This window comes from Sceloporus occidentalis, unplaced genomic scaffold (genome assembly GCF_023333645.1).
Source record: "Sceloporus occidentalis isolate IW3139 unplaced genomic scaffold, rSceOcc1.0.p SCAF_246, whole genome shotgun sequence".
In the NCBI taxonomy this organism is placed as follows: Eukaryota; Metazoa; Chordata; class Lepidosauria; order Squamata; family Phrynosomatidae; genus Sceloporus; species Sceloporus occidentalis.
The window spans coordinates 204,006-216,471 of NW_028317226.1; the positions used below are offsets into that span (position 1 = coordinate 204,006).

General features: G+C 47.1%; 1 protein-coding gene across 1 annotated transcript; it reads left to right on the forward strand.

Moving 5' to 3' along the window:
• The first annotated feature begins 1,762 nt into the window (after window positions 1-1,762).
• On the forward strand, window positions 1,763-10,097 carry LOC149276120 (dnaJ homolog subfamily C member 25-like). Its single transcript, XM_089503874.1, has 4 exons — window positions 1,763-2,029; window positions 6,258-6,410; window positions 9,185-9,655; window positions 9,975-10,097. The coding sequence occupies exons 1-4, from the start codon at window positions 1,763-1,765 to the stop codon at window positions 10,095-10,097; spliced, it is 1,014 nt and encodes a 337-aa protein (XP_089360000.1).
• Window positions 10,098-12,466: the final 2,369 nt, after the last annotated feature.

Consider the following 12,466-nt stretch of genomic DNA (forward strand, 5'->3'; position numbering starts at 1 on the left):
TATTTCATAGGTTTATGCCATAATCTGCATGTACATTACTAGGTAGTCTGCTCTCTAATAAACGCTTATTTACAAAAAAAGAGACATTTTGCAGTAAAACACAGGAGCTTTATCACAAAGTACAGTTAACACAACACATATACTTGCCTTTTAAGAGTGAAACCTTTGGATGGCAGCCTTTTTACAAACGTGGCCAGGAAACAATCCCAGTCTCTATAAGGTGTAACATTTTCAGGGAACCCCAACTCAAGCAAAATAAATAAATACAAAAACACATAAAATTTACATGTATAATAAGCATATAAAATAGTTAATGGCAAGGATTTATTATATAGGTCTACATTTCAGTACCCTGTGAGGGAGACTGCTCTCTCTATATATATCTATATATTAAGTATCAGGAGTAAAGCCATTTTGAATGAAAATAAACCAAACAATATGAGCAGCTGACTGAGTGTGATGGCTTGTCAGGTGGCGGCCTCCAAACACGTTGCAGGAGACCAAACAAGAAACAAGCCTTGGCAGGGAAGTACTTAATGCCACCTGTAATTAATTATCTCTTACAGGTGAGGTAAACCAGGGTGCCGGCACACAGGAACTGGACTCCTCAGGGTCGGCACCCGTCTCCTAGCAACATCCAAAATGCGGAGTGGAGTTCTGGTCCACCCTACTCTCCAAGTGCTCCACTCCAGGGCCCAAAACCTACACTCGTAATATATGAAACCAGGGGGTTGGCATTCTGGGCACCATTTTTATGGACAAGGCTGGAATCTGCTTCACTTAATGTAAGGTATTGGATCCTTCATTACAGTATGGTAATGTGGGTGGCCCAGTAGCTTTAACCCTCCGAGTTACCCATTGTATGCTGGGGGTTGGCACACTGGCCAGGGTAAAAAGCTTTTGTGCCAGGCTGGAATCAGCTGGGTGTTATGTTGGGGAGCGGACCAGTCATAGCTGTAGCGTAATGTTGATGGCCCAATTGATTTTAACCCCTCATAATCTTGTCACTTATTCAAACCTTCTGTAAATTCATGCCGCTTCTTACTTTAGACACGTTTGTCAGTGTATATGCAGCGCGGATGTGTTGCATTAAATGTTTTGTACAAAAATATTATTATGGTAGATTTATAATGACTTCTTCATGCCAACGTCAGCATCATTACTTCTCTATGGTGTTTTTTAGTGGGTTTGTAATGATCCTATATTGGGCTCCAGAGCACTGTAACTCTTACAACACCCTATAATATTTAAGTGGGCGAAACCGAACATGCCGAAGTAACCAACTTTGTATGTAATGTATAGAACCGCCGCCAAAACGCTACAGGGCAGCGTCCCAGAATCCTTCAGGACGTACTGAGAGGTTCCAAAGCTCCCTCACTACAGTATGTCCGCTGTGAACTACAACTCCCATGGTGCTCAGCTAATTTAGAATATCGGCACAGGGTCACAGGACTTGCAGTGAGGCTCTTGGATGCCACATATCGTATACTCCTCGTACTGCACGTTGCGACACGTCGGGTTTGAGCACTCTATTGGCTAAGTGTGGATGTGTATGGCTGCCATTGGCTAGATGTCCGAGTGTACGCCTACGATTGGCTGTGGAGCTAGTCGGCGTGATGGCGCTTTTAATAAAGTTATGTGATAACTGTTACTCCGCCTCCCGTGTTACGTTTCATCCGATGAAGCAGCTGCTGACATGGCGGACCCGGGGAAGGTGGAGGGGGCGGTTTACAGTATCCCTCTCCTCCTTCCCGGGCCCTCCATGTCCCTCCGGCCTCTCTTCCTCATCAGCTTGGGGCTGCTGATGCTGGCCGGCCAGACGTCTGCTCTGACAGAAGGTCTGTACTGCGGCCATCAGGTGTGCTATGATGTGTTGGGGGTGAGCAGAGAGGCCAGTAAGCCGGAAATCGCCCGAGCGTACCGGCAGCTGGCCAGAAAGTACCACCCGGACAAATACCGGCCCGGAGAATCCCGTGACGAGGCACACGAGAAATTCCTGCTGGTGGCTACCGCCTACGAGACGTTAAAAGTGAGTGTTTGGAAGTAGGGGGTTTAGCGCTACAAAGTACGGCGGGGCCGCCTAAATCACAAATTAATATGAAAACGGGGATAGAGGACAAGATGAGCTGGTGTGTGCTGCACTCCGGTGTATGTTGGCGCTCTTTGAAACGATAGTAGTAATGCTTATGCGTGGGATACAGGCAGAGCCGGCCTTAGGCTTTGTGGCGCCCCCCCCTCTCTGCCCCTTCAAACTACCCCCCCTCTCTCCCCCTTCAAACTACCCCCCCCTCTCTCCCCCTTCAAACTACACCCCCTCTCTGCCCCTTCAAACTACCCCCCCCCTCTGCCCCTTCAAACTACCCCCCCCCTCTGCCCCTTCAAACTACCCCCCCTCTGCCCCTTCAAACTACCCCCCCTCTGCCCCTTCAAACTACCCCCCCCTCTGCCCCTTCAAACTACCCCCCCCTCTGCCCCTTCAAACTACCCCCCCCCTCTGCCCCTTCAAACTACCCCCCCCTCTGCCCCTTCAAACTACCCCCCCCCTCTGCCCCTTCAAACTACCCCCCCCTCTGCCCCTTCAAACTACCCCCCCTCTGCCCCTTCAAACTACCCCCCCTCTGCCCCTTCAAACTACCCCCCCTCTGCCCCTTCAAACTACCCCCCCTCTGCCCCTTCAAACTACCCCCCCCCTCTGCCCCTTCAAACTACCCCCCCCCCTCTGCCCCTTCAAACTACCCCCCCCCCTCTGCCCCTTCAAACTACCCCCCCTCTCTGCCCCTTCAAACTACCCCCCCTCTCTGCCCCTTCAAACTACCCCCCCTCTCTGCCCCTTCAAACTACCCCCCCTCTCTGCCCCTTCAAACTACCCCCCCTCTCTGCCCCTTCAAACTACCCCCCCCTCTCTGCCCCTTCAAACTACCCCCCCTCTCTGCCCCTTCAAACTACCCCCCCTCTCTGCCCCTTCAAACTACCCCCCCTCTCTGCCCCTTCAAACTACCCCCCCCTCTCTGCCCCTTCAAACTACCCCCCCTCTCTGCCCCTTCAAACTACCCCCCCTCTCTGCCCCTTCAAACTACCCCCCCTCTCTGCCCCTTCAAACTACCCCCCCTCTCTGCCCCTTCAAACTACCCCCCCTCTCTGCCCCTTCAAACTACCCCCCCTCTCTGCCCCTTCAAACTACCCCCCCTCTCTGCCCCTTCAAACTACCCCCCCTCTCTGCCCCTTCAAACTACCCCCCCTCTCTGCCCCTTCAAACTACCCCCCCTCTCTGCCCCTTCAAACTACCCCCCCTCTCTGCCCCTTCAAACTACCCCCCCCTCTCTGCCCCTTCAAACTACCCCCCCCTCTCTGCCCCTTCAAACTACCCCCCCCTCTCTGCCCCTTCAAACTACCCCCCCTCTCTGCCCCTTCAAACTACCCCCCCTCTCTGCCCCTTCAAACTACCCCCCCCTCTCTGCCCCTTCAAACTACCCCCCCCTCTCTGCCCCTTCAAACTACCCCCCCTCTCTGCCCCTTCAAACTACCCCCCCTCTCTGCCCCTTCAAACTACCCCCCCTCTCTGCCCCTTCAAACTACCCCCCCTCTCTGCCCCTTCAAACTACCCCCCCTCTCTGCCCCTTCAAACTACCCCCCCTCTCTGCCCCTTCAAACTACCCCCCCCTCTCTGCCCCTTCAAACTACCCCCCCTCTCTGCCCCTTCAAACTACCCCCCCTCTCTGCCCCTTCAAACTACCCCCCCTCTCTGCCCCTTCAAACTACCCCCCCTCTCTGCCCCTTCAAACTACCCCCCCTCTCTGCCCCTTCAAACTACCCCCCCTCTCTGCCCCTTCAAACTACCCCCCCTCTCTGCCCCTTCAAACTACCCCCCTCTCTGCCCCTTCAAACTACCCCCCCTCTCTGCCCCTTCAAACTACCCCCCCTCTCTGCCCCTTCAAACTACCCCCCCTCTCTGCCCCTTCAAACTACCCCCCCTCTCTGCCCCTTCAAACTACCCCCCCTCTCTGCCCCTTCAAACTACCCCCCCTCTCTGCCCCTTCAAACTACCCCCCCCTCTCTGCCCCTTCAAACTACCCCCCCCTCTCTGCCCCTTCAAACTACCCCCCCCTCTCTGCCCCTTCAAACTACCCCCCCCTCTCTGCCCCTTCAAACTACCCCCCCCTCTCTGCCCCTTCAAACTACCCCCCCCTCTCTGCCCCTTCAAACTACCCCCCCCTCTCTGCCCCTTCAAACTACCCCCCCCCTCTCTGCCCCTTCAATCTACCCCCCCCCTCTCTGCCCCTTCAATCTACCCCCCCCCTCTCTGCCCCTTCAATCTACCCCCCCCCCTCTCTGCCCCTTCAATCTACCCCCCCCCCTCTCTGCCCCTTCAATCTACCCCCCCTCTCTGCCCCTTCAAACTACCCCCCCTCTCTGCCCCTTCAAACTACCCCCCCCCTCTCTGCCCCTTCAAACTACCCCCCCCCTCTCTGCCCCTTCAAACTACCCCCCCCCTCTCTGCCCCTTCAAACTACCCCCCCCCCTCTGCCCCTTCAAACTACCCCCCCCCTCTGCCCCTTCAAACTACCCCCCCCCTCTGCCCCTTCAAACTACCCCCCCCTCTCTGCCCCTTCAAACTACCCCCCCCCTCTCTGCCCCTTCAAACTGCCCCTTCAAACTACCCCCCCCCTCTGCCCCTTCAAACTACCCCCCCCCTCTGCCCCTTCAAACTACCCCCCCTCTCTGCCCCTTCAAACTACCCCCCCTCTCTGCCCCTTCAAACTACCCCCCCTCTCTGCCCCTTCAAACTACCCCCCCTCTCTGCCCCTTCAAACTACCCCCCCTCTCTGCCCCTTCAAACTACCCCCCCCTCTCTGCCCCTTCAAACTACCCCCCCCTCTCTGCCCCTTCAAACTACCCCCCCCTCTCTGCCCCTTCAAACTACCCCCCCCTCTCTGCCCCTTCAAACTACCCCCCCCTCTCTGCCCCTTCAAACTACCCCCCCCTCTCTGCCCCTTCAAACTACCCCCCCCTCTCTGCCCCTTCAAACTACCCCCCCCTCTCTGCCCCTTCAAACTACCCCCCCTCTCTGCCCCTTCAAACTGCCCCTTCAAACTACCCCCCCCCCCTCTGCCCCTTCAAACTACCCCCCCCTCTCTGCCCCTTCAAACTACCCCCCCTCTCTGCCCCTTCAAACTACCCCCCCCCCTCTGCCCCTTCAAACTACCCCCCCCCTCTGCCCCTTCAAACTACCCCCCCCTCTCTGCCCCTTCAAACTACCCCCCCTCTCTGCCCCTTCAAACTACCCCCCCCTCTCTGCCCCTTCAAACTACCCCCCCCTCTCTGCCCCTTCAAACTACCCCCCCCTCTCTGCCCCTTCAAACTACCCCCCCCTCTCTGCCCCTTCAAACTACCCCCCCCTCTCTGCCCCTTCAAACTACCCCCCCCTCTCTGCCCCTTCACTCTACCCCCCCTCTCTGCCCCTTCACTCTACCCCCCCCCTCTGCCCCTTCAAACTACCCCCCCCTCTGCCCCTTCAAACTACTGAGAACTTCACGAGCAACGGCGCCCCTGCCCGGGACTTAGATTAAAGCATCGTTGTTTTTTTAACTTTATTTAACATGAATGATGTTAAATAAAGTTTAAAAAAACCTAAGGCCGGCCCTGGATATTTATCAGGTTTACAGGTTTTACAGGTTTATGTGTAGTGACTGGCAGTGGGCGAACACGCTGGAGGGAATGGCTGGTGGGGACAGGGTGGAAATCAGGATTTTCTGTCCCCCCACTTAATAAGTAGTCATTTGTAAAGCTGCATTAATAGCCTAAATGTTATCCTACACACCAAGGAATCCTTGTTAATTGACATTATTTCTGAATCATCTGTCTTGATACCTGCAGCTGATCATTAATTGATTTGTATAGCGCCGTCTTATTCTGTAGCGCTGTGTTGTTATTTGAGACGTTACCCGTTATTGATCTCTCTAGCCTCGTGCTTGGCAGCACTGTACAATGGGCTAGCAGGACATTAGTACATCACATAGCAAAGTGGGCTTACAGAAACCAAAGAAGGGCCTTGCTGGAGTTTCTGAAACTTACCTATTGTGTTACATGTTATATAAATGCCAAATAACTGATTAAAACGTTTAGTTAAAGTTAATTCTTGATTATACAGTACTTATTTGTAATCCATATCAGAGCATGCTTTATGTAACCCCTCGGCTACTGGAAGTTTTGTTTATTATATGATATTGTAATAGCTGATATTTATTTCTTTTCCCTAGGATGACGAGACTCGTAAGGACTATGATTACATGTTGGATCATCCCGAAGAGCACTACAGACATTATTATCGTTACTACAGCAGGCAGCTGACGCCAAAGGTGGATGTTAGGATAGTGGTCCTGGTTACAGTGTGTGCAATCTCCATCTTTCAGGTAATGTGTGTGTAGAGTGTAGAGTGTATAATATTTATATATATATATATATATATATATATATATATATATATATATATATACATACATACATATACAGGGGCGTACCTAGAGTATTTGGCACCCGGGGCGGATCCTGTAAGTGGCACCCCCCCCCCACCAAATGTAAAGACATCTACAAAATTATGTTAAGAATATTTATTGCACCAATTTGTAAACTGTATGTCAACTGTAAACAACAAGAAATCTGAAAAAATAAATTAATAACTTATAAGTAAAATAAATACGTTTAAATAACATTTACTGAACATATAATAGTGCTTTCTTTAATAACTCCAAAAAAACAGCGTCCACATTGCCCACATAGAACCTGACCAGCACCCAAATTACACACATAGGACGTGCCATCTTTGCCCCCAAACAGCCCAGCATGAGTCAGCATTGTTCCCAAACAGCCGAGTGTACGCCATCTTTGTCCCATAAACACGCTACCTGTGCCATCTTTGTCCCATAAACACCCTGCCGTTACCATCTTTGCCTTTTTGACAAATCAACTATACACCTATGATTAACACACACACTTTTACAGTCACTCACTAATTCACTTTCATTCACACAATCATTTAGTCTTTCACACAAATTATTTACACATTCATTGATGCATTCTCACAAATTCATTAATTCTCTCACTCATTCAAACAATTCATCCACACATTAATCCATTCATTTTCACTCTCTCATTCTGACTCTTTATTTCAATATTCTTGCTACCCTCCTTTCTCCCTATCTACCCATTCTCACCCCCTTCTGCCCTATCTATCCCTTCTCACTCCCTTCTCCCTATCTACCCCCTATCCCCCCGTCTCACTCCCTTCTCCCTATCTACCCTCTCCCCCCTTTGAAGTTCACTTACCTTTCAGGAGTCCTGCGGTGGGGGTGCAAGGCCTCTGTCTCCCAGCTCTGCCACTGTATGGAACAGTATAGAGTGATGGGAGTTATGATGTACTTTAGAGCATAATTATATAATGAAAAAGACACTGGAAATGGTACAGCATAACACCCATCACTCTCACACACTTACCAATCCACAGATTCCACACATACCAATCCACAGATTCCACACATACCAATCCACAGATTCCACACATACCAATCCACAGATTCCACACATACCAATCCACTCTCACTGAATGATTTCCTACCTTTCCTCTTTTCTTCTTACAGCAGTAAGCTCATTTTCTTCCTCTTCTTCTGTCTTCTTCGCTCCTCTTCTTCTGTCTTCTTCTGGGTCAGAGGGCACGGACGGCGGTGGGCGCGGCTTCAGTGTTGTGCGCCGGGATCTGAAAACAAACCCCGGCGCACAACAGCAGTTGCCGCATGGATCGCGAGGGAGCGGTCTTTAACAGACCTCCCTTGCGAGCCTTCTCCTCCAGCGGCGGACATTACTGTCCGTCTCTGGAGGGGTGCCGGGTGCCGGCAAGTTGGCCCCCCCCTGATGAGCGGTACCCGGTGCGGACCGCCCCCCGCTAGGTACGCTACTGTGTATATATATATATATATATATATATATATATATATATATATATATATATATATAATTATACACTCTACCAACCAGTTACTTAAGGGGGAATCATTGCTTGGCCCAGTGTTAGAATGCCATAAGAAGCCTTCTGTTAAAAAGATGTGGGTGGCTGATCACAGCATATATGTGTCATGCGTTATAGTTACACCGTTGTGATATATTTGCAAACCTTTGTGTGTTCAGTGAGCCCAAACAAGAGGAATTGGGGCAGCTGGACACTGTACCAGTAGAACCATCAGGTATAACATCAACAATAGAAAACAAAAAAGAGACACCTCCACAAACTGGTGAATACTAAAGATTATAAAAATTATTATAAATACCCTACAGGTCCTGCTGCTGCCCGAGAACAACACTCCTCATAAGTGTTAACAGGAACGATATATCAAAATACCGGGGCGCAAAGACATGTGGGGAAAAATAAAAATAATATAGTGTAATAAAAACTCAAATTTAAAAATATATATATATTAGATTTTATTGAGATTTTATTACACTATATTATTTTTATTTTTCCCCACATGTCTTTGCGCCCCGGTATTTTGATATATCATAACATCAACAATGCATGCTGGCTTTTATATATCTAGCTATTTTGACAGTACTGTATCTAAATACAATAATTAAAAATACACCAAAATCTTCATAACTGGGACCCTTTATTACATTCTCCCATATTTTATGTATGATAAAATAGATTTTATGATATCAATATATTATTTTCTGGTAGACACACTATATGGTCCATTAAGCCCTGACTATTACTGGCACGGTCTTGTTTCCTTGACAACGCACTTGTCCAAGTTATGCCTCCAGGAGCGAGGCTGATTTTCAGCAGATAGTGTTTTTAGGTTGTCCGGCCAGATACTGTTAAATTCTGTACATAGAAGCATAACTGGGAATGACGAAACGCTCATCGAGTTTCAAATGCTTTGAAGCCAAACTTGTCATGTTCTACTGGAGAAGATCCATGCCAATAAAGGACTCCTGTTGTACTGTATGGATAAGATGCCACTTCGCTTAGACCAAATGTTGAAATGATTCCCCAAAAATATTTCATCCTATAGATTGGATTGTTACTATGGCAACAACTGTGCATACCTGAAATCATTGTGCAATAGCTCTTTGGTGTATTAACATTTTAAACTTTTTATGCCTTCTGTTTTCATTAATGTTGTTACATATTTAGTTCTACAGTTGGTGGAGCAGCTACAACGATGCCATTAACTACCTAGTGACGGTGCCAAAATACAGAATCCAAGCCGCTGAAATAGCACGGCAGCAAGGCCTCCTCAACCGAACCAAAGAAAAGGGCAAGGCTAAGAGGTCGAAAGAAGAAATCCGACAGGAGGAGGAGGAGGTGATCAGGGACATCATAAAGAACAAAATAGACATTAAAGGTGGTTATCAGAAGCCACAGATCTATGATATACTATTGTTCCAAATAGTGCTCTTCCCCTACTACCTGTTCACCTATATCTCCTGGTATATCTGGTGGATATATACATTTAACATTAAAGGCGAAGAGTATGGCGAAACGGAAAAATTATACCTCATCCGGAAAAACATGAAGATCTCACAGACACAGTTCGACAGCTTGGAGGATCATCGCAAAAAGCAGTTTCTCGAGCAGCAGCTGTGGCTAAAAGAAAACTACGAAGTAAGTGAGAGCGTTAAAAATGCCAGATCTCTTTCCAATAAGATAGCAGGGAACAGCTGTATCTGTGTGTATTTTCAACACTGTGCATGAGATTCTACAGCTTTGTGTTTAACTTTGTATCATGCTGTAATTACTATTAAGTGTAAACGAGAGAACATGTTTTCATGTGATGAATATACAGTATAGATTAGCGTGACTTTTCACACTGTTATACATTTAGTAAGCACTCTGTCAATCAAATGAAGGTCACAAGTACTGTTATGTAGACGTACATAATGTAGAAGATCTTGGTGGCGCTAACTTCCATATTTTTCAACAGGCATACAAACTAGAGCAGGAAGAAGAAATGAAGCAGAAAATGGCTTTGGACCCCAGGTGGAAGAGGTATCGAAGATGGATGAAGAATGAGGGACCCGGAAGACTGACATTTGCAGATGACTGAATTGTTATGCTGCTAGATTATTTTCATCAAATTGAGATTTTTTTTTTAAATATATATCTGCAGTCGCCTAAAACTCAAGAACAATTAACTGATACAAATGTCTGTTTTTATTCTTTCGTATAGATTTTTAATAAATGATCTGGCTGGTGCCTTTTCTGGAACACCAAGAAAACTGTTTTTTTAATTATGCATATATATCTTGATGGTTGAAAAAGGCAGAGTTGACAATTGTTTTCTTAAGGGGTTAAACCATCCCTTCCACACATAATGCAAATGTGTAATTTTCAAAAATCCTACTATGAAGAGTTCTGTCCACTAGATAAACATGTTCTTTACAGGTTAAAATATGTATTAGAAGCCCCCTTTATGTGGGAGCAGCCGTCATAACTTCATGTTCTCAGCATCTGCATGGTTATTCCTGCCATGATGGTGTCTCTGCCTGCTTATTAACTTGCAGCAAACTGTTTACTTTTAATTAGAGGTCGTTAAAACACCAATTCCCAAGCAAAAAGCACAGGCTATGTGTATGTATTTACATATATGAATGCTGCAACGACAGCCCCCCCCCCCTTATTGCTGTTGCTGGTCACATGTTCAGAATTGATCACATCATTTCTGACATCCAGTGTTTGATTTTGTAATGAGGTCATCTGTGTTTAGTGGATGTGATTTGACGGTGTCATGTACAATGCACATAAGAATGCAGAGGCTTTTCAGAGCCCTTAAACTGTATGTGCTGGTATTTGTACTTCTTAGTTAAAACATAATTTAATTCATGGGAGCTTTTTTGGCATCTGAATTAGCTAGCCCTTTGGATGTGACATGCTGGCTCTGAAGGATTGAAGAATGTATATGGGGCAGTTTTAATACAGCCCTAAACCACTGGTCCATATGCTGAAAGAGTTATATATTCATTATTGTATTGTATTAAGCGCTGCGTAAACGGTTGGCGCTATATAAATAAAGGATAATAATAATTATCAAGCCAGGTATAGCTCACATAGCCCCTAAATACAATTATACACTAGCCTCTGTGCCCCACAGCCGTGGCTACCATCAGCTGTTTGTTTACACGTTGCTGTCTACCGCCTCAAGAGTGCATTTTGGGAGATGTATAAACTTGAATGAGTAGTTTATTTCCTTTTGTGAGGTTATATACGATGTGGAAGTGGTAAAAAGTAGTAAGTTTGATGCGCCCTCCAAATAATGGTAACCTTACCCCTGTAGCTCCGTATAATTTTACAGAGATCAGGGTTATTTAAAGAGTGGTGTGTGTATACATGGTGGGTATCACAAGCTCTAAATGTTCAGGTCCTTGAGAACAACATTTGTCAACTGATCACTTAAGTTAGAAAACGATGTCTACATTTAAAAAAAATACATTGTTACCGTTTATATTCCTTACAGTCTAGTTAAATTAAGCAAAGTGTAAGTTTAACCTCATCCGCCAGCAGTAAGGTTATGGAGCCTTTTAAAAGACTTGGTGGTAGACCTTAAAGTGGCGTTAAACTCCCTGATTTCACTGCAGAAGCTGTCTGTCTGGAAAAAAAAATGCAATCTGTGGCCTCCTTGATCAAGCATTTTAAGGGGTCGTGGGTTTTTTTTATTCCCATTGTACATGTGGTGGTGTATTAAAAAAAAAAAAAAATTCAGTAAAGTGGGGATTTGTAGTATATAGAGTATTTGCTAGACAGTTGTGGTTTCAACTTCATGAATTCACTATGCATTATAGAGGGCTGTCCTTTCTTAACTGAGCTGGCCCCGTAGAATGCGTAGTTCAATGGGAAGATTAAAAAAAAAAATCACTAAGCTACTTTTGTAGCAGAAGCGCACTGGGGTTGGCGCTTCATAATGTATAGACAAATCAATGAAATGACAGCACCTTAAAGTCTGCTGTTGGGGCAGACATTTACCTGGTGTGCAAGATGGCTTGTCTGAGCCTGCTGCCCACCATGCTAAATAATGCATATTAAAGTACCCTATGAAATCAATGGGATGGCTGCCAGCGCCGCATGTGACTTGCGGTAAGTATATGGCGTGCATGGAGAGGGAGGACACCATGGAAATTACAGGGACCTCGCAGCTATCCATTAAAGTGTCCCCTTAAACAATGCAATGGGTTCAGCCGTTCAACAGCGCTAAGAACAATGCCTCTGATTAATTCGGTAGAGTAGGTGGAAGTGCACATTTAATTTAACAATGGCCGGTCTACATCTCCATCCCAGTAAGTATTGATGCAGAAAGAAAGACATACACTTTCCCAAACATGAATCAGTGGTAAGATGCTGGGAAGTGACTACTGGCTGCTTCTCAGAGTTCTGCCTGTAGATGGCGCCCTGAGTAAGCCCCATCGGCAGGCAGGCAGATAG

Excerpts from the sequence above, each read along its gene's own strand:
- LOC149276120 (XM_089503874.1), top strand. The coding sequence starts at position 1,763 with ATGTCCCTCCGGCCTCTCTTCCTCATCAGCTTGGGGCTGCTGATGCTG. Across the intron at positions 2,030-6,257 it reads CCGCCTACGAGACGTTAAAA|GATGACGAGACTCGTAAGGA; the intron begins GTGAGTGTTTGG and ends TCTTTTCCCTAG. Across the intron at positions 9,656-9,974 it reads GGCTAAAAGAAAACTACGAA|GCATACAAACTAGAGCAGGA; the intron begins GTAAGTGAGAGC and ends ATTTTTCAACAG.